The sequence below is a fragment of the Apodemus sylvaticus genome, chromosome 22, assembly GCF_947179515.1.
Source record: "Apodemus sylvaticus chromosome 22, mApoSyl1.1, whole genome shotgun sequence".
Classification (NCBI taxonomy): domain Eukaryota; kingdom Metazoa; phylum Chordata; class Mammalia; order Rodentia; family Muridae; genus Apodemus; species Apodemus sylvaticus.
The window spans coordinates 41,657,639-41,685,222 of NC_067493.1; the positions used below are offsets into that span (position 1 = coordinate 41,657,639).

At 47.6% G+C, this 27,584-nt stretch overlaps 1 protein-coding gene across 2 annotated transcripts in view; it reads right to left on the bottom strand.

Annotated features, from left to right (window-relative positions):
- Positions 1-12,215, bottom strand: part of Glt1d1 (glycosyltransferase 1 domain containing 1) — an 82,968-nt gene extending 70,753 nt beyond the window's left edge. For both annotated transcript variants that reach the window (XM_052168814.1, XM_052168812.1), the window contains exon 1: positions 12,145-12,215. In XM_052168814.1, the coding sequence (XP_052024774.1) occupies positions 12,145-12,212 (68 nt within the window). In that variant the 5' untranslated portion in view covers positions 12,213-12,215. The remainder of the gene's footprint in view (positions 1-12,144) is intronic.
- Between the last annotated feature and the right edge of the window lie 15,369 nt (positions 12,216-27,584).

Below are 27,584 nucleotides of genomic sequence, written 5' to 3' on the forward strand. Positions count from 1 at the left end.
GACTTGTGGTGGTTTGAATATGCTTGGCCCAGGAAGTAGCACTGTTAGGAGGTGTGGCCTTGGAGTGGGTGTGGTCTCTTTGGAGGAAGTGAGTCACTGTGGGGGTTGGCTTTGAGACCCTCCTCCTAACTACCTGGAAGTCAGTATTCTGCTAGCAGCTTTCAGATAAAGATGTAGAATTCTCAGCTATTCCTACACCATGCCTGCTTGGACGCTGTCATGTTTCTGTCTTGATGATACTGGACTGAACCTCTGAACCTGTAAGCTAGCTCCAATTTAATGCTGTCCTTATAAGAGTTGCCTTGGTCACGGTGTCTGTTTACAGCAATAAAACCCTAACTGAGGCAAGGCTTTAAGTAAGTTCCAGTAATAACACTTATTTTGTTGTGCTTCTCACCACATTCAGCGGCACACTGGGCTACCTCCAGGCTCCATCTGCACGGCTCTGAGTCCACTGCTGCCTTTGTCCACTCTCCCTTCGCTCTAAATGGTGCCCGATGTGCATCTTACAATAGCTGTCACTCATATTTCTTCTTATGTTTCTTTTAGATTTATATTATTCTATGCTTATGAGTGTTTTACCTACGTGTGTGTCCGTGTACCACATATAATGCTGGTACCCACAGACATCAGAAGGTCTCAGCAGTTAAGAGCACTGACTGCTCTTTCAGAGGTCCTGAGTTCAATTCCCAGAAACCACATGGTGGCCCGCAACCATCTGTAATGGGATCTGATGCTCTCTTCTGGTATGTCTGGAGACAGCTAGTGTACTCACATGCATGAAATAAATAAATAAAAAGAAACCTACTACTTCTTAAAAAAAAATTCAGAAGGTGTCAGATCTACCATTACTGGAGTTCTAGATGATGGATTGGCCATGTGGGTATTGGGGACCAAACCCAAGTCCTCTGCAACAGCTGCCAGTGCTCTTACCCACAGAGCCATCTCTCCAGCCCCTGTCATTCATTTCTTCAATAATTCCAAAGGGCAGGCAGGATGGTTCCGTGGTGTAAAGGCACTTGATGCTAAGCCCAACTTGATTCTAACCATCTGAATCTGATCCTATGGGGATCCACATGATGGAAGGAGAGAACCAACTGTCCCAAGTTGTCCTCTTACCTCCACATAGATGCCATGACATACAGCATATGAGGTCACCCCGGCCCCATGCTTCCTGCTCCACGGTAAATTAATAAATGTAACCTTAAAAGTTTTAAAGACCATCTCCCAGTATGTGCACCCCACCTTGAATCTCCAGAAGTAGGAACTCAATAAACCTCAGTTTTTGTGTGATGTTACCCAGCCTCAGTTTATTTTGTTACCATAAGCAAGACTGGACTAGTGTGGGTCATCTGGTATCCAACGTGCTGTGTAAACAAAAAGGCCTTAGGAAGAAGCATCAGGCTGAGTGAGTACTCAGTACCATGTTCACTCTGGGACATAGGGTGGGACCTGTCCCCTCACTAACAGGTGAATGCTAGCATCTCTTTGTATAAGGTAAAGACGTATATTACATGAACATGCTTTATGGCACTGTTCAAATTAAGCAAAACCTAGAGCTGGAGAAATGGCTCAGTGGTTGGAACACTAGCTGCTCTTGCAGAGGATCCAGAGTTCAGTTCCCAGCACCTATCTGTGACTTACAACCATATGTAACTCCAGTTCCAGGGGAATTCTGTTGCCCTCTTCTGGCCAATGTGGGAATCTCACACATAGTGTGTGTGTGTGTGTGTGTGTGTGTGTGTGTGTGTGTGTGTGTGAGAGAGAGAGAGAGGGGGGGGGGAGGGACTTAACTGGCTTACACCACTGAAGTATGGCTTTCATTTTTATACTTTTTTTTAACTTGGGTTTTTACTTATTTTACTTCTTGTTCAGTACAGGGCTTGACACAAGCTAAGCAAGATTTTATCGCTGAAGTACATTCCTAGGGCTTACCAGGTTACCAGGCTGTCCTTGAACTCACTCTGTAGGCCAGGCAGACCCTGAACCTTCAGTCCTCCTGCCCCAGCCTCCCAAGTAACTGGGATACCAAGCCTGTGCCACCACGCCTAGCTCACGTTGCATAACTTGGCTGCAGTGTTCTCATCCTTAACTTTGATCTGTCATCGGAGGTCAATAGCGCTGCCCTCCCCACATTCGTGGTGCCTGGGTAGCACCCAAGGGAGCCTGTCAACCCTGCAGCTATTGCTTCCCTCAGCCTGAAACTCACATCATTCGACAGTCAGAATTCTATGTGTCCTGGGCGGACGTGAGTAACTGCTATTCTATCTCCGGAAAGCTCTAGGAAATGAGAAGCTGTTGGCAGACGGCAGTGAGTCTGAATTCTACCAGAGAATGAATGTCCAAGAGATCCACGACCTCTGCTGAATCTATTCAGAAGGGAAAGGGGGCCGTTGCTGTGGATAGGAGCGTCACAATTACAAGATGCTCTTCGCCTACTAAACGCCCTTGAAACATCACTGTGACACTCATGGCGCGGTTTCATAAACAGTCTAAGTAAAAAATAACCTTAATCTTAATACGCAGTGGACTGAAATCTTACTCTGGTGCCCAGCTGACTTTTAACACTTTCCAATTACTTTGTCCCCTTCCCTCTCTCACAGGATAACTCAATTCAATAACAGATTCACAAAGTACCTATTATGCCCAAGGAAATATGGAGGGTTTTTTTTTTTCCCTTTCCTAGCAAAAGGTTTTTAAGGAAAGGATCTGAGATGGGTGTGATGACCAATACCTTTGATCCCACTACTCAAGGGGCAGGAGGAAGGTGGATTTTTGTGAGTTTGAGACCAGCCTGGTCTACAAAGCAAGTCCAGAATAGCCAGTGGTCTAAAACTCTGCTCAAAAAAACAAAAGAGTTGATAATACACACACACACACACACACACACACACACACACACACACACGCGCGCGCGCGCGCGCGCGGCGCGCGCGCACACAGGGAAGGGGGAGGGAGAATGAGACTTAATAATTGGCTCTCATTCCAGGAAAAGGGACCCAATTTGCATATTCATGACTTAAAATTAAAAATCACTTCACCCATCTGCATCCAGCAACAACCCTGTTCCTTAAGATTTATTTTTCTTTTTTATTGTGCATACATCTGGCACAGAGTGGCCCAGAAGAGGACATCAGACCCACTGGAACCCTAGTGACAGGTAGTTGTGAGCCACCAAGTGGGTGCTGGGAACTGAACCTGGGTTCTCGGCAACAAGTGCTCTTGACTTCTGAGCCACCACTTCTCCAGTGCCTTGAGTCAAACAGTGTCAAAGGGCAGGTTTTATGGTGTGTTGAGTGTGGCTCAGACAGGAAAGGAAGAGGCATTTCTGCAGGCAGCCTTCTCAGATGCTGTCATGCAGGCCAAGTCCCTTTCCTGGGCTGTCATCTCCCCGCCCTTCTCCGGCAGAGGATTTTCACGTTATAACTGGGTAATGCGTAGTGCATTTACATGCCAGAACCTTCTTCCAAATGTTCATGCTCAGCTCTAATACACGCATGGCTCTGGTTGCCTGGTTACTGGCTTCAGGTGTAGTGGGGATTGCTAGTGGTACTCTGCTGGATTAGGACCCACCTAGCCTTTGGTACCCATATGCTAAGTGTCTACATGTTAACTGACCTCCAACACCCGCTGCTTATGTTAAATTTCAAAATCCGGACAAATGGCTGAGGTGTCTTATCGAGTTGTGTGTCTGCCTTGCAGCTGGGGTTCCCGAGTGCCTCATGCAAGCTTCTCAGGGGAGACAGAATACAGTCCATGATAGGTTCCCAGCAGGTGTTTTTCCGGGTGAGAAACAGTGGGGTCTGGGACGGATGCTGTGATCCCCAGGCTCCTGTGTACCCAGACTCCACTTTCCCTACATGCCAGGCAGGAAGGGGATTGGCTGAGCCTGGGACAGGTGGGACTGCAGAAATTCCATTTGGTTCTGAGTGAGTATCCAGGGACCGGAAGATAGACCGCCTTTTCTAGAAAATGTAGGTGCATCTCTTTATAACGAAGGCCTCCTCCCTCTAAAGTGATCCTTGATGAAGGAGACGGCCCTTGCTTGTCCAAACTGTTTTATTTGATAGTGGGTGTGAATGCAAACATCTTACTCCATGAACCAGGGATTAAATACTTTTTGAGGGAAGGAATACCCAGGAAGGGAAGCTCATTGGCTAAATGCTCGGGTCCTATCTAGACACCTCATTAACACTGAGAACTCCAGGGTTCTGTGGTATGAGACTGATTGTCGTGGTCCTCTCAGTGGGGTGTCATGGTTCCGTGTTCCAGATCAGGTAATTTGGCGGGGAGCTGGCCTCACACCTACTGTTTTCACTTCTGAGATTTCCCCGGGGTTTAGGCTGCCTCAGCCTTACCAGTTCATCTGTCTGGTGACATAGTCTACTTGCCCCCTAAATGCCTTAGCATCTCAAAGCTGACCTGGCTGCCATGTTCTATGTTCTCCCAGCATTCCCCAGTCCCTACAGGTTACAGGGTAAGGCTGGCATACCCCCACTCTGCAGCCCACCTGGGCTGCCCTTCCCCCAGAGGCTCTTCCCTGTGAAATTTCCCTACAGACATTTTGGTTACCTGCCCCTTTTGTTCCTGTAACCTCTTGGCTGCTGCACCTGGTTGCCCCTCCCCCACATGTCCCTGCTCAGTCTGCTCCCGTCCACTCATTCTGGACTCTCCCTGATGTACCTGCCTCTGGCCATGCTCGCCCACAAATCTATAAAAAAAAACCTTTCTACTCCATTGTACCTAGCAGCACTCATGTCTTTTCCTTGCCTTTTTTTTCCCTTTTTCTGTTCAACTTACACAGAAAGAAAAAAATAGTCTGTTTCCCTGCACTTCCCAGGCAGCCATGATGCCCTCTGAGTCCTTGGTATGGTTTGTATATGAGATGTCCCCCAAGAAGTTCACCTGTTGAGGTTGTGTGTGTGTGTGTGTGTTGCAGCATTGTATAGTCTTTGGGTGGCAACTGACTCCTGAAAGCCTCTATGGTACTGACGGATCAATGCATGGATCGATTCCTAACTGAATGGGTTTGGAGGAGGGCTAAGCCCTCCACATTCAGAGATCTGAAACCTTCATACGAAATTCTGCTTTCCCTTTCTGATCTCTCTCAGTGAATTTAGTTTTGTTTTGTTTGAGAGGGGCAGGGATGTGTGTGTGTGTGTGTGTGTGTGTGTGTGTGTGTGTGTGTGTAGCCTTGGCTGTCTTGGAACTAACTCTGTAAACCAGGCTAACCTCGAATTCATGGAGATCCACCTGGTGCTACCTCTGGGAATGCTGGGATTAAAGATGCGCACCACCATTGCTGGACTCATCACAGTGGCCTAATTTGTTAGTTAGCTAGTTGTACCTATAAAGCATCAGTTCTGAACCTGTGGGTCATGACCCCTTTGAGAGCCGAACAACCCTTCCACAGGAGTTGCCTAAGACCATTGGAAAACACAGATACTTCCATTACCAGTCATCACAGTAGCAGAATTACAGTTGCAAAGTAGCAATGAAAACACTTTTATGGCTGGGAGATCAGCACAACATTTGGAACTGTACTCAAGGGTCACAGCATTAGGAAGGCTGAGACCCACTGCTCTACAACAAAACCCAGAGAACTTGACAGTTCTCCCCTTATTGATTCTCTGAAAAGCTTTTCCACCCAAAGCCTGGCAATTTCAGCAGAGCTCAGGAGGGAAGTTGGGGGGGCGGGGCTGAGGAAGGGGAAAGTGGCTGCAAAAGACCATCCCAGATGGTTTCAGATTGCTCCCTTCCCCTGAGGTACCGGCTCTCAAGACTCAGCCATAAACAAGTTTGTTGTTCACTGCCTTCTGTGGGTGATGTAAGAGCGGCTGCCACCCACTGCACAAAGTCCAGTTCTCCTGTGACAATTCTGGCTCAATGCTATCTGCCCTAAACCAACTTCACCTTGACAGTGTATGTTCTCCTGAGAGCCGAGGGTTACACAGCACTTGGCAGCATTTTCTGGTCACCCTTGGGGGGCGGGGGGGCTGCCACAGACACTGTGTTCCCTGGGGAACTCAACAAGGGGAGGTAGTACTGAATGGTAGGATTTGAAACAAAGGTCAAGAAACTTTGTGGAGGGGTGTGGTGGCACACGCCTATAATCCAAGTGCTCAGGAGGTAGAGAAGGGAGGATCAGAAGTTCAAGGTCTTCTCTACTGAGGGCCAGACCTACTCCCATTATGGGGAGGAGGGATGTTTAAGAGCACCCTCAGCTATATAGTCAACTGTTTCACTAACTGATGGTGGTGGTGACGGCCGCTGGAGAAATGCTCTTCTAGGACACATTCGGTTCTGAGCACTCACACAGTGACTCCCAAACATCTGTTAACTCCAGCTCCAGGGGAATCTGATGCCCTCTTCCAGCCTCCATGAATACCAGGCACAGATGCACAGACATACACGCATATAGACACATGCCGACAAAAAAGCACCCATATGCGAAAGATAAAAATTAAAAGTAGCAACATGCTTTTAAAATATGAGGAAAGCCAACTTGAGAGTGGAAAGCAAAATGTCTTTGGGTTGCTGGAGGATGGTCTATGTCTCAGTTACTCATGAACCCCTGTCATGAGGAGGCCACGCCCAGACAGTGGAAGGCACTTTGGTGTTGCATTATAAAAGCAGGGGTTAGCCAGGCGGTAGTGGCACAGCCTGTAATCCCAGCACTCTGGGAGGCAGAGGCACGTGGATGTCTGAGTTCGAGGCCAGCTTGGTCTACAGAGTGAGTTCCAGGACAGCCAGGGCTATACAGAGAAACCCTGTCTCAAAACAAAACAAAACAAAACAAAACAAAAACGAAACGGAAGGAAGGAAGGAAGGAAGGAAGGAAGGAAGGAAGGAAGGAAGGAAGGAAGAAAGGAAGGAAAGAAGGAAGGAAGAAAGGAAGGAAGAAAAAGTAAAAGCAGGGGTCAGCTGGGGGTAGGGGGTGTAGCCCCCAGATAGAGTGACCACAGGGCATGCATGAGACCTTGTATTCCCTGTCCCCCAGGACTGTCAGAGAAAGGAGGGGGTGAAGAGGGAGTCAGAGAAGCCAGCTATCCACAAAAGCAGGGAAGCTGTTTTAAGATTAACTTGAGCCGGGCAGTGGTGGCGCACGCCTATAATCCCAGCACTCTGGGAGGCAGAGGCAGGTGGATTTCTGAGTTCGAGGCCAGCCTGGTCTACAGAGTGAGTGAGTTCCAGGACAGCCAGGGCTACACAGAGAAACCCTGTCTGAAACCAAAAAAAAAAAAAAAAAAAAAAAAAAAATTTAACTTGAGTTATTGAAAGGTTATTGAAGATCAGCCTCCTTTCCATGAGAGGAAGGACTCTCTGAATCCCTGGGCTCAGTACCAGCTGGACAGAGCTACTGAGGTCACTACACACATCTACTTCCTGTGTCCCTTTTGTCCATCAAGACAAAATGAAGCTTTTTTTTCTGGGTTACATTTATTTTGAGACAGGTCTATATAACCTATCTAACCCTGAACTCACTGAAATCCTCTTGTTTCTGTCTTCTAGTTTTTTGGATTTGGTTTTGTCAAGATAGGTTTTCTCTGTGTAGTCCTGGCTGTCCTGGAACTCACTCTGTAGACCAGGCTGGCCTCGAACTCAGACACCCACCTGCCTCTGCCTCCCAGAGTGCTGGGATTACAGGCGTGCGCCACCACTGCCCGGCTGCTTCTGTCTTCTAAATGCAGGGATCGGAGGCACCAGCTACCACACCCACCTGTGTTCTAGGCTTCTGATTACGTTTTTCTTTTAAAGTTGTATTTTAGCCATGCCAGGTTGTGATGGTGCGTGCCTTCAGTGCCAGCACTCAGGAGGCAGAGGCCAGGCTGGTGTCTACAGAGCGTGTTCCAGAACAGCCAAGGCTACACAGAGAAATCCTGTCTCAAACAAACAAACAAACTAACAAAAAGTTGTGGTTTTATGAATGTTTTTATGTATATGTCTCTGTGCATGTATGGGCACAAGTGGGTGGGTGCCAAGGAGACTAAAAACCCTGTCAGATCTCCTGGGGCTGGAGTTACAGCTGATGCTGGGCTGCCTGACGTAATGGGACCCAGACCTCAGTCCTCTGAAAAGAGAAGCAAGTGCTATTAATTGATGTACCATTGCTCCATCTTTTCTTTCTTTCCTTCCTTCTTTCTTCCTTCTCTTCTCTTCTCTTCTCTTCTCTTCTCTTCTCTTCTCTTCTCTTCTCTTCTCTTCTCTTCTCTTCTCTTCTCTTCTCTTTCCAGACTGTCATTATGTAGCTCCTGGCTGGCCTGAGGCTTACTTAAGTAAACTAAGCTGGTCTTGAACTCACAAAGAGCTGCCTTCTTTCACACTCAGTTTGCTTGCTCATTTATTTATTTGCTTCCATTTATTTATCTATCTATCTATCTATCTATCTATGTATCTATTTATTTATAGGCAGGGTCTCGTGTGAACTCTTTACTTAGAGAATCACCATAAGCTTTTGATCCTTAGGCTTCTGCATTCAAAGTGCTGATCAGATCATGGTGAACCACCATACCCATCATGCACAATGTTGAGGATCTAATGTCTGCTAAGCAAGCACTCTACCAACTTAGCTACAAGCACTCTACCAACTGAGCCACAAGCACCCTGAGCCACAATTACTCTACCAAACTGAGCCACAAGCATTCTACCAACCTTTGAGCCACAATTACTCTACCAAACTGAGCTACAAGCATTCTACCAACTGAGCCATAAGCACTTTATCAACTGAGCCATAAGCACTGTATCAATTGAGCCATAAGCACTCTATCAATTGAGCTACAAGCACTCTACCAACTGAGCCATAAGCACTCTATCAACTAAGTCACAAACACTCTGAGCCATAAGCACTCTACCAATTAAGCCATAAGCACTCTATCAATTGAGCCATTAGCACTCTACCAACTGAGTCACACTCTATCAGCTAAGCCACAAACACTCTGAGCCACAAGCACTCTATCAACTGAGCCATAAGCACTCTATCAGTTGAGCTACAAGCACTCTACCAATTGAGCCATAAGCACTCCATCAACTAAGCCACAAACACTCTGAGCCATAAGCACTCTACCAACTGAGCCACAAGTACTCTACCGAGCCACAAGCACTCTACCAACAGCCCCCTTGCTTCTTAAACACATGAGACAAAGATTCAGTCCCTCATACCCAGCATCCTACAGCTATCACTACCTTCATTTTATGGCTGTTCTTGGTGTTTTGTGATAGAAATCTTGCCCCTATTTCCAGCCTCACGCCCAGCCCAGCCCAGCCCTGACCCCAGCAGAGTAGCTGCTTTGGCTCACATTGTGATCCCCTGATTAATGACCTCCAGTCCTCACCAAGCCAGTTAAAGGAATCAGAATCACTAAGTTCTAACTACTCAGCCTCATAGATAGTTTTTCAAGATACGGTTCCTCTGTGTAGCCCTGGCTGTCCTGGAACTCATTCTGTATTCCAGGCTGGCCTCGAACTCAGAGAACCACCCTGTTTCTGCCTCCCAAGTGTTGGGATTAAAGGTGTAACCTACTGTGCCTAGCATATATATATTTAAATTATGTGTGCTTGTATGTGTCTGTGTGGGGGGTATGTGTGAGCATATCTTCCCAAAGGGGCCAGAAGAGAGCGTTGGGTCCCTAGGAACTGGTTTACAGGTAGCTGTGAGCCTCTATCTAGCTGCTGCAAAAACTGGGTCCTTTTAACCTTTGAGCCTTTTTTTTTTCTCTACACCTGAACCTCTCTTTTTAACATGGGTGGTGGGAATTTGAACTCAGATCTATATGCTTTTGCAACAAGCACTCTTATCCACTGGGCTATCTTCCCAGACCTGGAGATGTGACATTTGTCTAGGAGCTTCAGTTCATAATGCTGCAAGCAGAGAGTTTCTTTATGGCCAATTCCAAAGAATGGGGGTAGAATTTTCAGGTTTTGTGGTTGTTTTCTGGGAAAGAGGGTTCAGATTTTTCTATGACTACTTAGGGGAAGAGAATTCTCAGTATTTTGTTGTTGTCCTTTGCTTGTTCTGTGTAAGAAAGTGTTGAAGAGATGGCTCGGTGGCTAAGAGCACTGACTACTCTTCCAGAGGACCCTGGTTCGATTCCCAGCACACACATGGCAGCTCACAACTGTCTCTGACTCTAAGATCCGACACCCTCACACAGACATACTTGCAGGCAAAACACCAATGCACATTTAAAAAAATTAAAAATAAATTTTTATTTAGAAAAGGAAGGAAACAGGAGGTGGGAGCGTAGGAGGTCACCTTCAGACTTGATACCACCCAATAAATATTCTATAGGGATCATTTACAACCAATCACTGTTCTTGAGTCTACATTTACAGTCAATCACTGTTCTGTGAGTCTACAACTTCATCCCAGGGTGATGTGAGCTTCTCACGAAGCCCACCAAGGCCTTCCTTAACCACACACTATCTTCCTAGGAATGGCACGCATCCTCCAAGCCCTCTTCCCCCGCGGGAAGGGCATATAAACTTCTGAGTTAGCAATCGATTCTACTTTGTGATGGTCTCCATGCACATAATACATTTGGGCAGAGTTTCTGCTATTTCATTCATCAGTGATCAGGTCATTCTGGAGAATCTTGGACCTTTCCCACCCACACAGTCAAATGTTAGCTAAAGGTGCTTCATGTTTAAATGGTAATCCTAAATACAATCTCTTCTTCCTGCTGTGTGCCCAAGACAACTGGCTGACTGTCTTGCCAACCTTCCATATCATGAACAGCTCAAATTTACACTGGCCTCGGGACCTGTGCTATTGTTAGCCCTTTCCAGACCTGGCTCCCAGACCTGTGGGTGCTTCCCCTCAGGGCTTAGCTTGAATGCTACTTCTGCCAAGAGCACAGCCTGGACCTTATCTCTTGAAGGAGCCCCTCCAACACAAAGGTTAAATTGTTTTGGTTTTGGTTTGCTTTGGAGATAGGATCCCAAGTAACTGGAACTTGACAGTAGTAGAGGATAGCCTTGAACTTCTGGCCATCCTTGTTCAGTTCCCAAATGCAGGGTTATCGGCGTGTGCAACTACACCTGAGTTTATGCACTGCTGGGAAGGGAACCCAGGGATTCACATATGCTTGCTTGGCAAACGCGCTATCCAATTGGCCACACCCCAGCAAGATTTATTTGTTCCATAGTACCAATCACCCTGGAATGATTTGCCCCTGTGTTTACTCTCCTTGTAAAGGACTTGCTCTTTTCTATGGCAAAGAGTTCAGCCCACAGAGAGCCCAATCAGTGACTGAATTAGAGGGAGGGGAAACTTGCACAATCACAACGCTATCACTTCTTAGTTATCACTTCTTCGGGAAAGTTCAGGAAAGCATCTTGACCTCCTTTGGTTGTTCACTGTGATCTTGAGAGGAACTGTAACACTTTCTAGCTTGAACCCTCAACGGCTCTTTCCCTGGATGAGGAAACAGACCCACTGAGGAGGAAGCCATTGGGAAATGACTTGAAACAAGTGGAGAGGAAGGGAGAGGTAGTGGGGGGGGGGGCGGAAGCTAGCAAGTGAACGTGGGGCACAATAAGCATCTGCTTCCCAATGATTCAGACCAGCCCTGCTTGATCCAGATAACCAGATGGCCAGAGGTGAACGGACCCGCCTCCCCTGCCTTGTCCTAGCTCCAGGCTTTCGTCCCAGGTAAACATACAAAGAAAAAAAAAGGCCCAATCAAATAAAATAAGCTGAGCGTTCAGAAGAGAACCAGGTGGGTGGTGGGGGCGCGCGGGGGGGGGGGCGGGGAGAACGGGAGCAGCTACAGAACTCGGACCCTGAATCTCCGCACGCGCTGGACCATCAGATGCACCGGGACTCTGCCCCGCTTTCCAGCCACGTGGGTCCCCGCTTCTCATCCCAGGCCACCCTGCCCAAAGCCCAAGTCTGCAGCGAGGCCTTTGCTGAGCCTCTGGTTCCCCGCCACCACCCCGCATCCCAGCGCTGGCTCAGGCGGCCTCTTTGCGACATCCTAGGGCACCCACAATGGTCAGACAGGGCAGCAGGCAGCTGGGATCAGAGCTGCAGCTCCTCGCGCTGGCACCTGTGCCCACGACCCGGCCGTTTGTGCACGAGCGGCTCCGGCGCCCAGCCCAGCCCGGCATCCCCAGGCGAGGGATGCTCAGGTTCCCGCAACGTACCGCAGGCGCCCAGCCGTGACCGCGTTGCCAGTGTGAGGCCTCAGTACTGCCAGGAAAAGGAGCCGCATGTCGCTACCGCCAAGGACTGGGCCACCAGGCCGGGGCAGCGGAGTAGGGATGGATTCGTCCCGCCTGCTGCTCCAAGGCGGAGCCGGCAGGTTCAGGAGTAGGGAGGGGAAGAGGGGGAAGGGGGAGAGGGGGGGAGGAGGGGGAAAGGCAGGGAGGAGAGGGGAGGGGAGGGGAGGGGAGAGCTGGGGACCGGAGGGGACCTAAGGAGACTAGCGGGTGGGGAGGGAGGGGTCACGAGACCAGATGTCAGGCAGCCTCGAGCTCAGGAAGATGGGGGGAGGGGTGTCCACTGTTCCGGGGACCAAGGACACAGGTGGCCCTGTGTCTCCCCCATTATGATCATGAGTTAGACTCCTACATGATGGCTGATACTGAGACTGCCCCGCCAGAGACCAAGTCCATTTGAGGTGTGAGTACAAGACAACACACTGAGTGGGGGATTTGAGCCTCTCTCTTATCATTGAGAGGACCCTAGACCTGAAGGATGCCCAGGACTCTATGCAGGCAGTCCCTGGCATCCCTGAACTAAGTTCTGTGAACTTCCAGAGGAAGAGAGTGGAGAACCAAAATAGAGAAGGCTGTTATGGAACTGGGTTGGGAGTGGGGTGCGGGTTTGCAGTTCCAGCAATACAGAAACTGAGGCAGGAGGATTGCTGAAAGTTGAAGACCAGCCACGAGATTCTGAGGAAGGGAGAGGAAGGAGGGCACCCAGCAGCCCAGGATTTCGTGCTTGAAAGATTCTTATTCCAGGAGCTGAGCCACATCCGCAGCCTCAGGCAGTTTTACAGGACTATGGTTGTGAGGCTAGGAAGTCAGGTTTGTGCGGAGCCCAGGGCTCAGAGCCTCTTGCACTAAATGCACCTGAGCAGGAAGGGTGGGAAGACACAGAGCCTTGTGACAACATGACATTTGGGAGAATTCATGGTGTTTTACAAAGACATGCGCAGTATTTAAAGCCCATCAATATTATAGAACCAATATTCTAAGCACAATAGCCCCTGAAATTAATCTCTTCCCATTCCCTAAAAACTCCCTAACAGCTTCAGAGAGGAAAGAGTAGATGCCGGGGACCCTTGAGTAGCCTTTTCCCAGTCCAGTTCTGCAACACACTGGCCTCTGATTGTCCACGAATGTAGCCTGCTCTGCAGGGGGACACTGGACCACCTGTCTTACAGGAAAGGTTTCTTTTTATTTATTTATCATAGAATTACCTGATTCTTCCCTCTCCACACAGAAAAGACTAATAGGGCTTGCTTTTCCTTTCATTTCTTTTTTTAAGTTTTATTGTTGAGTGTTTGTGCGCGCGCGCGCACACACACACACACACACACACACACACACACACACACACAGCTGTAGAGGCCAGAAGAGGTTATTAGATCCTATAGAACAAGAGTTGTGAGTGGTTGTGAGCTGTCTGATGTGGGTTCTGGGATTTGAACACGCATCCTCAGCAGGAGCAACTGCTCCAGCTTCCCAGAATCTTTGAATCTGGAGATATCTTCAAGGTGTCTTTATACAGTGTAGTTCATCCGATCACATTCACATTCCTGAAGGAAGGAGGGAAGGAAGGAAGGAAGGAAGGAAGGAAGGAAGGAAGGAAGGAAGGAAGGAAAGAAAGAAGGAAGGAAGAAAGGAAGGAAGAAAGGAAGGAAGGAGGAAAAGTGATGTCCTCAGAATAGCACATTCATTTTTCAGGCATACTCCTGGAAATTCACAGGTTCCTTGATGGTGTTTCCTTAATGACCACATGAGTGCTTTGAGGTTGTGAGGAAGCTGGCAAATGCTGCCTATGGGGTGCACACTGTCACCCTCAGCAAAGCTTGTTTATCAGGAGAAAAATGGGAGGGGGAGGTCTGAGGTCACCCCCGTGATTGTAATCTAAGTCTAGAGAAACAAGAACATGTCTAATGACCTCAGTTGGTGTAAGCTGCCTATGGTGACACACACTTATAAACCCCCCTGCTGCTCAGGGCACAAAAGCAGGAGGGGAGAAAGTTCAAGGTCAGCTTAGGTCAGTTCCCCGGAGACTCTTGTCATTTTGAGTTTGGTTTGGTTTTTGGTTTGGTTGAGACAGGGCATCACTATTTAGGACTTCTGTCGTGGAACTTACTCACCAGGCTGGTCTCAGACTTAGAGATCTTGCCTGCCTCTGCCTCCCCAGTGCTGGGATTAAAGACGTGGGTTTTTGCTTTGTTTTATTTTGTGTTGGTTGGTTGGTTGGTTGGTTTGATTTTGGTCTTTCGAGAAACAAGGTTTTCGCCATCCCGGAACTCACTCTGTAGACCAGGCTCAGGGATCCACTTATACCTCTGCCTCTTGAGTGCTGGAATGAAAGGTGTTTGCCAGGCGAGACTCTAAACCATCAAAGCTTGTCCCCAGTGACAAGGGCTCCACCCTTAAAACTCAATCCCCTCCCCCCCTACGGGGTGCTACCTTGTTGAGGACCAAATGTTCAAATACTTGAACAAATGGGGGCCATTCTCATTCAAACCACTACGCCACACGAACTTTGACAAAGCTCCAGTTTCAGGGCTGACCACGTTCGAGACACACCCCACTCGACTCATATAAACTATTTCCCCATCTTTCCCACTCTTACGTGTTTTGTCCACTCACCCCTCCCACCCCCACCCACCTGGTCCTATTCTATCTTCTAACTGGACATGGGAGGGGACAGTCCTCATCTCCAGTGCATCAAGAGTGCAAAGCTAGCCACTATCCTCTGCACCCCCACGTGCTGGGGCAGCACTGTGAACATCCTGGGCATTCAGTAAACATTGGCTTAATTCCGACGAAGCATTGAACGCATGCCACTGTGTCCTGCTTATTTCTTTCAAGGATTTGTATAGTTTTAATTTCTGGGGATGAGTGTCTTGCTTGCATATATGGCTGTTGAGTGTGTGCATGCCGTGTGCGTGGAGGCTAGAAGATGTCAGATCTGGAGCCGGAGTTAGAGGTGATGATGTGGGTGCCAGGAATCAAACTTTGGTCTTCTGCAAGAGCAGCTGATGCTCTTAATCACTGAGCCGTCTGTCCAGCCGCTGTGTTCTGATTCCAGGTAGGAGGCGGTGCTACTACAAGAGGGTTGGCTAGGCTCCAGCTCACATTGGATGCTCCTGGAATATAGGTATCCCGGCTGACATATCTTTTGGGGCTCACAGCTTCAATGAACTCATGTGTAAACTGAGAAAAGCTGTAAGGAGTATCATGGCTAAGGAGCTCATTTTTCAAGGGGTCTCATATGATTGTCTCAAGTAGGTAATAGAAAAGAGCCTGGGAACTGGGCAGGGGTGGTGCACACCTTTAATTTCAGCACTTGGGAGGCAGAGGCAGGTGGATTTCTGAGTTCAAGGCCATCCTGATCTACAGTCTACAGAGTGAGTTTCAGGACAGTCAGGGCTACACAGAGAAACCCTGTCTCTGGGGGGATGAGGGGAGGAAGGCCCAGGGGCAAATATTAACATTATGGTGGGAACTGCAGAAATTATTATTGAAGTTACTGTTGGGGAGGGGAGGCTGCTGATACCACTCCAGCTGTTTCTAACATAAGGCTCTTCAAATGTACACAAAGGGGGGGAAATCTGTTTTTCTCTTTGATCATAATGTTTGCTCAGATGTTTCCTAGCTCCTAGCATGGGGGAGAACAAAACGTTTTCTCATCAGCCCTGAAAAGATGATGGGCGGTTGGAGGAGAGCTCTGAGGGTCTGAGGCCTTCAGACATGGCTCTTATCGTCAAAACTCAACTCTTGGGGTTCTTTGTTGTGGTTGTTTTGTTTTGTTTTTTTCCCTTTCATGCTCATTATGGGCCAGGCAGCCACGTGTCTGTTGATACTGAGGAGTTTTGAGCTTTTCTGTCACGTTCCTCCTTGTGATGCTGCGGGCTGCCGGTCACTATGTGCGTACATGCATGAGTGGGCAGTAGTGCTTGACAGAAAAGGAGAGAGCGATGGACACAGAGACAGGAAAAGGGAGAGGAAGAGGCAGAAGAGTGGAGGGTGGTAGATATTTCTGAACACAACCACACACTTCTTGAGTGAGTCAAAAATCACATTCAGTCCCATTGCCCTGAAAAAACAAAACAAACAAAACAAAACACTGTTTTGGATGTGAAAGGGCCTGTGTGGGCTGGTGGTCTAGAACCCTTGATCCTCATCTGGTGGCACTGTTGCTGTTTTGAAAGATTGGAGGACGTTTAGAAAGTAGAGCCTCTATAGAGGTAGTGGGCTGAGGAGGGGTAGGGGTAGGGGTTGGTCCAGCCTTGAGTTTTATTATCTGATCCTATTTCCTGTCAGACTGTCCAGGGACCAGAGGGCTCCCACCGCCATCTCTTCTCCCCTGGCATACACCTTCCTGATCATGATGGGTCACTCCTTCCTTTGTGTGCTGGAGTTTTTCAGATCTTAGAACATGTTCACAGCAATCCTCCTGTTCACAGGGTGACGTCAGTGTAGACCTTGTTTCAGGCTCTGAACCATGCTCAGTCCCCTCCCCACAGAGCCTTCAGCTGCAAGCTCTACACAGGAATCTAAGAATCAGGAAGCCCCAGAGCCACCCCCTTACACATCCGGTCAACTTAAATACTTGTTTCTTTGGCTTCTCAATAGAAACGTGTATTTGTGTGTATATTTTGTAGACAAGGTTTCATGGAATCTAGGCTGGCTTTAATAAGCTCAGTGCAACACTGGTTAGTTGTTGGTTTTTTTTTTTCCAACTTGACACAAGCTAGGGTCATCTAAGGAGAGAAACCTCACCTGAGAGAATGCTTCCATCAGATTGGCCAGTGGGCAAGTGTGTGGGGTGCTTTCTTGATTGATGTGGGAGGGTCCAGCCCCCTGTGGGTGGTGTTACCCCTGGACTGGTGATCCTGGGTTCCATGAGAAAGCAGGCTGAGCAAGCCATGAGGAGCAAGCCACCTTCCTCCATGGCTTCTGCTTCAATTCCTGCCTCCAGGCTCCTGCCTTGAGTTCCTGCCCTTAGTTCTCTGTAGGATAGACTGTGGCATGGAAGTGTAAACCAAATACATTCTTTCCTCCCCAGTCATAGTCATTGTCATCTTCGTCATCATCATGTTTTGGATTTTCAAGACAGGGTCTCTGTCTCCATGTAGCCTGGGCTCTCTGGAACTCTGTAGACCAGTCTGGCCTCAAGCTAACAGAGATCAGCCCACCATCTGTCCTCTGTCAGTGTTTTAAAACAGCGCTAGAAAGCAAATATCTTCGTTTCTGTTTCTGTTGCTATGATTAGACACCATAACCAAAAGGAAGTTGGGGAGGAAAGGGTTTATTTGGTTTACATTTCCACACTGTAGACCTTCATGAAAAGCCAGGACAGAAACTCAAACAGGGCAGGAACCTGGAGGCAGGAGCTGATGAAGAAGCCATGGAGGGGTGCTGCTTACTGGCTTGCTCCTCAAGGTTTGCTCAACCTGCTTATAAAACCTAAGTCCGTGCACGCCTGTAATCCCAGCACTCTGGGAGGCAGAGGCAGGTAGATTTCTGAGTTTGAGGCCAGCCTGGTCTACAGAGTGAGTTCCAGGACAGCCAGGGCTATACAGAGAAACTCTGTCTTAAAAGCACGCGCACGCACACGTGCACACACACACACACACACACAAACAAATCAAAACAACAACAAAAAAAACCTAGGTCCACCAGCCCAGGGCTGGCACCTCCCACAATAGGCTGTGCCCTCCCATGTCAATCACTAAGAAAAAAAATGTTCCACAGGCTTTGAAAGGAAAAGTATTGTCTCAGGACCCCCAAGACCAAGTTGGAGATGTACTTGTCCCAGAGGGACAGAGGGCAGGATAAGAGACAAAGACAAGAGAAGAGGATGAGGGAGAAGGGAGAGGAACAAGGGAAGGGGGGGGAGGGATATTTGTCCCCAAGGGATATTTGTCCCCGAGGGACAAAGGATGGACTCTGGATAGAAAGGAGACAGAAGTGGCCCATAGGCAAATGTTGGTTTATAAAGGTAAAAGGGAAACCTTGCATTACAATGAGGCATTTCATTTTAATTGGGCATATTAGTTAGGTGAGCCAAGGGGAGCTTTTGATTTGCTGAACTTTAATCCTTTGATAGCTGGACGCTGGTGGTCAGTCTCAGGAGGAGGAAGTGACCATAAAAGGGAATACACCTTGGTGGCCGGCTTTAGGAATGTAACCTAATGCCTTTTAGCAAGGCAGAGTGAAAGAAAAAGAAGGGCGAGGCCTACCAGAGCCTTACTCTAGCTGGCCAGAGTCCTTTCAGGCCTGCCCCACAGCCTGGTCTTAGGGAGGCCTTTTCTCAACTGAGGCTTTCTTCCTCTCCAGTGGTTTTAGCTGTGTCAAGTTGACATAAAGCTAGCCAGTTCAGCAAATGAGGACACTTTACTCTGCATCCAAGGATGGCCTTGAACTTGTGATTCTCCTGCCTAAACCTTCAAACCACTGGGATTTCGGGGTGTGTATCCTCATGCGTGATTTTCTGTGCTGCTGTGGATGGGACCCATGACTTAGAGCATTGTAGGCTAGTACGCTACCCACTGAACCACACCCCCAGCCCCAAGGATAGAACACCTCTGTTGATGATCATTGCTCTGCTTTGCTTGGCATTTATCCTTGCTATCAAAGGAGGAGGAACAAGAGATGGTTTTGTGTCTAATGTGTTCTCTTTGTATTTAGTTACCATGGTATCAGGGCTGGTTGGGATGCCTCAGTGTGTGAAAGTACCTGCCTCTAAGCCTGATGACCTGAATTTAACCCCCAGGACACACATGACAGAGAGGACTCACTGCTATGAGTTGTCCTCTGACCTCCTCATGTATGTCCTGGTACAACAAGTAATACTTTCCTTTTTTTTTTTTTTTTTTTGGTTTTTTGAGACAGGGTTTCTCTGTGTAGCCCTGGCTGTCCTGGAACTCACTCTGTAGACCAGGCTGGCCTCAAACTCAGAAATCTGCCTGCCTCTGCCTCCTAAGTGCTGGGATTACAGGTGTGCACCACCACACCCGGTTCTCATTTACATTCTTTCTAGACAAGCTTACAGAAACTGTATTCTTTTTGTTTCTGAGATGGGGTTCCTCCCTGGAGCTATGTCTGTCCTGGAACAAGCTATGTAGGGACAGCTGACCTCACCAAGTAATACACCCTAAAATGAATGAATGCCGCGGTGGCCCAGTGATGTCTGTAAAAATGGTATTTTACAGACAGAGGCAGAAAAGAAATGCCTCCTGGGAATAACAGAACTCTCTGGAAGCTGTGGAAGCTGATAATCTCACCTGGCAATTTACTGTACTCTCTTACTTTCTGGCTATTTAAGATGAGCCCTTAGTTCCCAAGTAGCAGTTTGCCTTGACTTCCTCCTTTTCTCTCTTCACCCGGATTCCTAAGGCCTGGCTGATAATCCGGTCTTTGAAGTCAACTCACTGACTGCCAACCCCCGTTTTAGAATTTCAGTGCCTTGCCTCATAGTTGTTTACATAATTATTACCTTCCAACCACATGTAGGTTTTTATGGCTGTGCGTATGTATATGAGGATGGCTCGGGCACTCTGGTACTGAAAGCATTAATTTAATTAGGAAGTTTTTTGTTTTACAAGGTAAAAGGCTAAATGTTAGATACGGATTTCTCACAAGAACTTGTTAAGACCCAGGTGGTATAAGAAACTTCAAACTCTTTGAAGGTTTACTGTAAACTATGAGTGACTCTGTATTCTAATCAGGAAGTTTGATGGCATCTGTAAATTGATCCTCTGTATCTGTTTCTTGAGAAACTTTGTTCCTGATGTTGCATTTCCTTGTACCAAATGGCTATGATAATTGTGCCTGCCCCATTGGCTACATCTTTTGAAATGGTAATACCAACTCTTCCTGTATAAAAATCCTTGCCTTATGACTCCAAAATACATTCAGTTCAAACCGCCTCTGTGTGTGCGTGGTTTGTTCTGTCTGTCATCTCAGCCGGACCTGTGCCTTCCTGGACCAGAGGACCCTGGATATCCCTAAGCAGACCCACGGTCGGTAACAAATGAATGAATGAATGTAATTTAAAAATGTTAAATAGTAGCTGGAGAGAAGGCTCAGTGGTTAAAAGTGCTTCCTGCTCCTGCACAGGACCCAAGTTAAGTTCCCAGCACTCACATTAGGTGGCTCACAACCTCCTGTAAATCCAGCGTAAGGGGAAGTGAGACCTTTGCTCTCCAGGTGCACATGGACTTGTGTATGTACTCAGAAACACATATTTAAATGTAATTAATTTTTTTAGGTCTGGGATATTGGTTCAGTAGTTAAGAGAGTGTTCTGCTCTTCCAGAGGACCCGAGTTCAATTCCTATCACCAATATCAGGTGGCTCACAACTGCATTTAGTTCCAGCTGCAAGAGACCTGACACTTCCGGCTTCTGTAGACACCTTTTTACTTATGTGTACAAGCTTACACATGCATACACACCAGTAACAATAACATTGAAAATTTTAAATAATAATTTTGGTAGGCAAATTCATACATGTCCAAATAGGGACATGCCTTCTCCTGGTGGTTCAGGTAAGATCTACTGCACAAATTCCCAAGAACGGAAAGTGTAGCTATGTAGTTTCTTCGCCTTAAAATAGGAAGATAATTCTCTGATGGAAATAGTAAGCCCTAAGCTGGTGTGTGTGTGTGTGTGTGTGTGTGTATGTGTGTGTGTAGGAGAGAGGGTGTATTTATCAGACCAGAATTAGTATAGAAGTTGTAATAAAGGCTTAGAGAGCTAGCTCAGCGGGGAAGAGCCCTTACTACATTTACAGAAGGTACGGTCTCTTCTCGGCACCCATGTTTGTGGCTCACAACCAGTAGTAACTCCAACCCCAAGAGAGCCAATGTCTATGGTCTGCTCCACAGGAAACTACATCCATGTGCACATAACCCCATACAGACATATAAACATAATTAAACATAAAAATAAAGCTGTGAAGTTATAAAAAAAAATAGACAAGGTGGACTGGAACTGTAACTTTAAACTGTGTTTTTATAAAGGTGATGCCCAGACGTCTGACCCGCAGAGCCGGTTGTTGATAAATCCCATTGATTATCAGCAGCTGGAGTACCTCAATTTGTTACATAGTGATACAAACGGAAAAAGCCTGTAGAGCGAGTTCTTCCACCTCTGGATCTCAGCCCTGCAAGATTATTTAACTACCGAGCATCCCAACATCCACATTTGCTAGAATTCATTTCATCTGTGAGTAGTTGAACCCATTTTTCTAAGTACTAGGGCTGCTTTTAGCAACACTAACTATTTAGAGCCATCTCTGATCCCCAGGTCTGCAGTTCTGCAACCTTTAATTGGGCAGAGAAGGGCTGATCTCAAATTCTCCCCAGCAGGGGATCCATCCTCAAAGTAATTTCCAGGTGAATAGGAAAAGTGCCTTCCCTTTGAATTGTAAGTTTATTGTTTCATTTGATTTAACTTTTCAGGAAAGGCTTGTTTTTCTTTTTCCTGCTGTGTACCTTTGTGTGCATTCCTTCTATCTATTGGAAGGTTTGTTTTATAGACCAGGCTGGCCTCTTGCTCATAGAGATCCACCTGCCTCTGCCTCCAGAGTGTTGGGATTAAAGGGGTACACCACCACCATATTTTTTTTTTTTAAATCTGGGATGAATAGATAGCTGTTTATTGTCTCCTCAGAAGTTTTGTAAAATGGCTTCCACTGGCATCAGGCTTTAAAAAGAATCAACAGCTTCTTTTCATTTAAAAAAATTAAAATTTAAAAATAAATTAAATTTAAAAAAAAACTAAAATAAAATATTTTGCCTCTCCCATTTTAATATTTCTTCTACTGAGAATCTAGTGGCACAAGTAATGTGAAGGTACTTTTTTCATGTTTAGTAGCTTTCCCCAGGAGAATTAAACAATTGTCCCTTTTCTCCCTGGGTTGTAAATCCTTTTATTATTGTGAGCTTTCCCCCCTTCCCCCCCCCCCCCCCCCCGGTTCACTTTTAAACCTTTTGTTCATTGGTGTGTGTGTGTGTGTGCGCGCGCGCGCGCGTATGTGTGTGCGTGTGTGTGCGCGCACGTGTGTGTGTGTGTGTGTGTGTGTGTATATAGGCATGCACATGCTACAGCTCATGTATGCAGATCAGAGGACAACGTGTGGGAGTCAGTCCTCTCCTTCCATCACATGTGTTCCAGGGTGCAGCACTCAGGCCTGGTGCCAAGTGCTTTTGCCCACTGAGCCATCTTGCCAGCCTTGGGTTTACTGATTGTTATATCTGTGCCTCAAGTCTTACTCAGTGCCATTGTCCCAACCTTTCCTAATAGTCTAACATAAGACACATACATTTGGCCTTTATGCTAAAACAGATATAAGGTAAGCGAAACATTTTGAGACCTCATGTAGCCTAGCACGGCCTTAACCCCTCTCTGGAGCTGAGAATCACCTGACTTTTCTGCCTCCCCCACCCCCCAGTGCTAGGGTTGTTGGTGTGTGCCACCACACCAAGGCTAAGATCACGCTTAAGAAAGTATGAAGTGATAATTAGGGGGGCTGGAGAGGTGCCTCAGCAATGAGACCACTTGCTACTCTTCCAGAAGTCCCGAGTTCGGATCTCGGCACCCACGGATGCCTGTGACTCCAACTCTAGAAGAGGCAGCTGGCCTCCAAGGGCACCTACACACACACACACACACACACACACACACACACACAGAGGCTGGATGTGTCAGGACTTAAGAGCCTCTTTGATCTTGGCACTGGGAGGCCGAGGCAGGTGGATTCTTGTGAGTTTGATGCCAGCCTCATCTCCCTGGTGATAAGACATGGTGATGAGCAGAGTTCAGGAAGGCATGACTGCACACCCGTTGGCATCTTGAACGTCTTGAGATGCACAGGAATGGAAGTTTCTTTCTCTTCCCCCTTCTTGCCCTTTCCCTTTCTAAGGACGAATGATTGATGTTCACAGACATCTTGTGCATTTTGAAGTGCAGGAGAAAAAGTGCCAAAGGAGTCTTTTTCCCCAGAGTCAAATAAAATGGGAGCTTGCAATGACTCATCTCTCTAAGCAGACAGCCTTACACCCTCTGTTAAAAGACGCCCAGGGTCATCCAGAAAGCAGGGTTAATAAATACACCAGAGCACATACTGTTGGTGGGCTCTAGCTTGGATTTATTTCTTTAACATACATCTTCTCCTTCTGTTCACGTTTTCCCAAATCCTAGTTGCTACTTCTACTCTGAAATAGACAGAATTCATGACAGCTGTCCACAGCTAAGTGGAGTCAGAGGACAGACCTGCACTGTGGCCTGGTGTAGGGGATGAGCAGAGGCCCTGCCAGGGTCGCTCCCCGGGGAAGTAGACAACTCTAGAAAAGCAGAAGTAGCTTGAGTGCAGAGGCTGAGCAGCTGGGACGCGCTATTTCGGGGACTCTTTACCTGGAGGGACTTAAATAGCCACCCCCTTCCTTGTTCAGGGCAGCGATGACAAACCAAAGGATGATTCCATCAAAGTCTAACTTGGGGAACCAGTGAGATTTGGGGCTTGCTCATAGAACGTGTGTGAGGGGTTATTGACAGGAGTGTGGCTGACCCAAAGTGGCCTCATGAGAAAGTCTTAGCCCCGGCATAGGCTACAACTTCCCATAGTGCAGATGGCAGTGCTCTAGAGCCTGTACCCTCTAGCGGCTCCTGAGACCACGCATCCGCACACTGCTTGGCTGGAAAAGCACCACTCCCTGGGAGGTGTAGAGGGCAGTGGCTGGAGTCTCTGGGGAGAGTTCAGTGACTCTTCCCACCCACACCTACTGGGAGGGATGCCAGCAGCAAGTCCCTCCCCCATGCCCTCGTCCTATCTTGCTCCTTCAACTTCATGGCCTCTTTGTTGTACATTTATTGTTGAAGTCATTCAAAAGTGGCATTTTAAATTCCGTGTGCTGTGTGTGTCAGCAAGCTTGCCTTTGCAGCATGGCAGCTAACTAACATTCCTAATGATGGCTAGCTCACAGACCTGAAGCGTGTGGGCTGGAGGCTGACTGGACCTCTAAAGTCTTAGTCTTGGACCGGGCCCTTGTTGGATTCTTCGTCAAAACGCTTCAGGCCCAGCTGAGCAGCCACGACATCTGGGAAGACTACACCCAGGCTGGCATGCCCTGACTCAGTGGCAACTGCGTGGGAGGAAGGATTGCCTGAGTTTCTGTTTCACTCATCGTTGTGTGGCAAGACACCCAGGTTTGCATGTGAAACCACTCCCATTTTAACACTCATGCGTGATTGTGTGTATATATCTGAGCGTGGGTTTGTATACCTGAGTGCAGTGTCCTCAAAGGCCAGAATAGGGCATTAGATGTCCTGGAATTGGAGTTACAAGGATTTGGGAGCCACCCTACATGGATGCGGGGAGCTTAATTCCTCTCCCCTGCAAAGCTAGCATGTATGCTTCACTGCTGAGTCATCTCTGCAGTGTCAGCCTCTTCGGTTGTAATCACCGGCTCACTTCCAGTTGGTAACAGCTCTACCAAGACACAGCTAAGGGATCATACAATGTGTCTACTTCAAGGAAACAAAAAACAGGTTTTATTCTATTCATAGATCCTAAAGTCTTAGTTAGGGTCTCATTGCTGTGAAGGGACACCATGACCAAGGCGACTTTTATGAATGAAAACATTTCATTGGGGCTGGGCTTACAGTTTCAGAGGTTCAGTCCACTATCATCATGGCGGGAGGAAGCTTGACAGCCTACAGGCAGACAAGATGCTGGAGAAGGAACATCTTGCTAACCCTATCCCCTAAGCCTAACCCTAATCAAGTTCTACATCTTGATCCTAAGGGCTTTTAAGCATAGGCGACCTGGAAGCCCACCCCAACAATGCCACGCCTCCTCCAACAAGGCTACACCTCTTAATAGTGTCATTCCTCGTGGGCGGGCCAAGCATTCAAACCCATGAATATATGGGGCCAAACCTATTCAAACCACCGCACTATACGACTAATTTTAAGACCTGCCTCTGCCCCTAAACCTTACACTCTGGTAGTCACACTCTGGTTGGACAATGGCCCTGGCCTAACGTGCACTGACACTTGCCTACTTCAGGTGTTTCAAAGAAAACAGGATTGGGTTGAGGGCTGTAAGGTAGCTCAGCTCTTTAGATCATTTGTTGTTGGGGCTGGAGAGGTGGCTCAGCGGTTAAGAGCAATGACTGCTCTTCTGAGGGTCTCGAGTTCAAATCCTAGCAACCACATGGTGGCTCACAACCATCCATAATGAGATCTGATGCCCTCTTCTGGGGTGTCTGAAGACAGCTACAGTGTATTTACATATAGTAAATAAATCTTTTTTTTTTTTTTTTTAAAGATCATCTGTTGCCCTTCCAGAGTACCTAACTTCAGTCCTCAGGACCCACATCCATGGCTCACAACCACCTGTCACTCCAGCTTCAAGGGCTCTGATGTCCTCTTCTTGCCTCTGAGGTCTCTGCTTGAATGCACACATGCATGTGCGTGCACACACAAATAATTTAAAGGATAACCACCAAATATTTATAAAAGAAGTACAACCTTACGATTTTGTGACATTTGCTGCTAGTTTGATTTCTGGTGTTGCGACTGACCAAAAACAACTTGGGGAGGAAAGGGTTTCTTTCAAGTTAGAAATCCATCCAAAAGGGAAGTCAGGATGGGAACTCGAGACAGGAAGCTGGAGGCAGGAACAGAAGCAGAAGCCATGGAGGGAATGCGGCTTGCTTGCTCTGCTTTCATTCGTTGTACAACCAAGGACCAGCTGCCCAGGGATGGCATCACCAAGGTGGAGCTGGGCCCTCCCACATCAATCAATCATCAAAAATGCCCCCACAGACTTGTCCACAGGCCAGTCTGTCGGAAGCAATTCCTCAGCCGACGTTTCCTCTTCTCATGTGTGCGAAATTGACAACTGACGCTAACTATGCCTTTGGGTCACTCCCTACCACCACCTCCAACACTGTGACCACACTAGAACGTTCTGCAGTGTGGGTTTGTCCCCATCTTCAAGTATCCTATCCTGTGCTGAGGGCCCTCAGCGCACCGCCCAAAATTCCTACACAAACACACACACTTAACTCTAAGCCCCCTCCAAGCCATTAGCTTTGCATTTCCCTGAAGGGACTGTCCCATGGGATTAGTTTAGTACTATTCAAACTGCACATCTGCACTGCGCAGTGGGTCCCCAGTTCAGGCAGTCCAAATGGTTTGTATAAGCCTTATCATTCCGCTACAGACTTTGCTGAGTATGTCATGCTTAGCCTAGCAGTCCTCTTGTCTTTTTAATTGCCTGTGGACATACATGCAGAGGCTGCTATTACGTGTGGCTTCCCCTGGGGATAGAACTCAGGCTATCACCAGGCTAGGAAGCAAGCGCCTTTACTTGGTAAACCATCTCACTGGCCCAGGCTTAGCAGTCTTTTAACAAACGTTCCAAGATTCAGTCTGACTTACCAGCAGGATTAAAACTCAGTTATAGACTTTAAATAAAGGTTTTATTTTTAGTTTCTCTTTTTTGAGACAGGGTCTCACTATGTAGCCCTGGTGGAACTCACTGTGTCCACTAGACTGGTTTCAAACTCATTGAGATTCGCCTGCCTCTGCCTCCCATGATGAGTGGCAAGTGCCACTAAAGATGTGTTTAGATTTATGTGTGTAGATGTTTTGCTTTCATGTAGGTCTGTGCACTATGTGTGTGCAGTACCCGGGGAGGCCAGAAGAACGTGTGGGATCCGAGGAACTGGAGTTACAGATTGTTGGGAGACACCAAGTGGGTGCTGGGAATCGAACCCAGAACCTCTGACGAACAGCCAGTGATTTTTAACTGTGGAGTTATCTCTTCAGTCCTTAAAATAATAATAATAAAAAATTTAGTAATTTTTGTTTAAGAGGAGACAGAAGCCGGGCAGTGGTGGCGCACGCCTTTAATTCCAGCACTTGGGATGCAGAGGCAGGTGGATTTCTGAGTTCAAGGCCAGCCTGGTCTACAGAGTGAGTTCCAGGACAGCCAGGGCTACACAGAGAAACCCTGTCTCAAAAAACCAAAGAAAAAAAAAAGAAAGAAAAAAAAAGAGAGACAGAGAAGAGGGAGAGGATGCCGAGACTGTCAGAGGACTAAGGCTTAGTTACCCTTGACTCCGGGGTCCTGAGAAGGTGGCAGCAGGGGAGAGTTAGACCCGGGTGACCTGGATTAGGACACCACTTTGGGGCCGGAACCTCGGAGCATAGGGCTCCAGTTTCCCCGTGGAACTCCTCCAGCAATAGGAACCACAATACCTCCACGGATCTCAACAACAAACCGCTGTCAAGAGAAAGGCCCACTTCGCCGGACTTCCGGGGCGGAACCGGAAGCTCCCAGCTTGCCCAATAGAAAGGAGGCGGGGAATCGCAGTCTCGC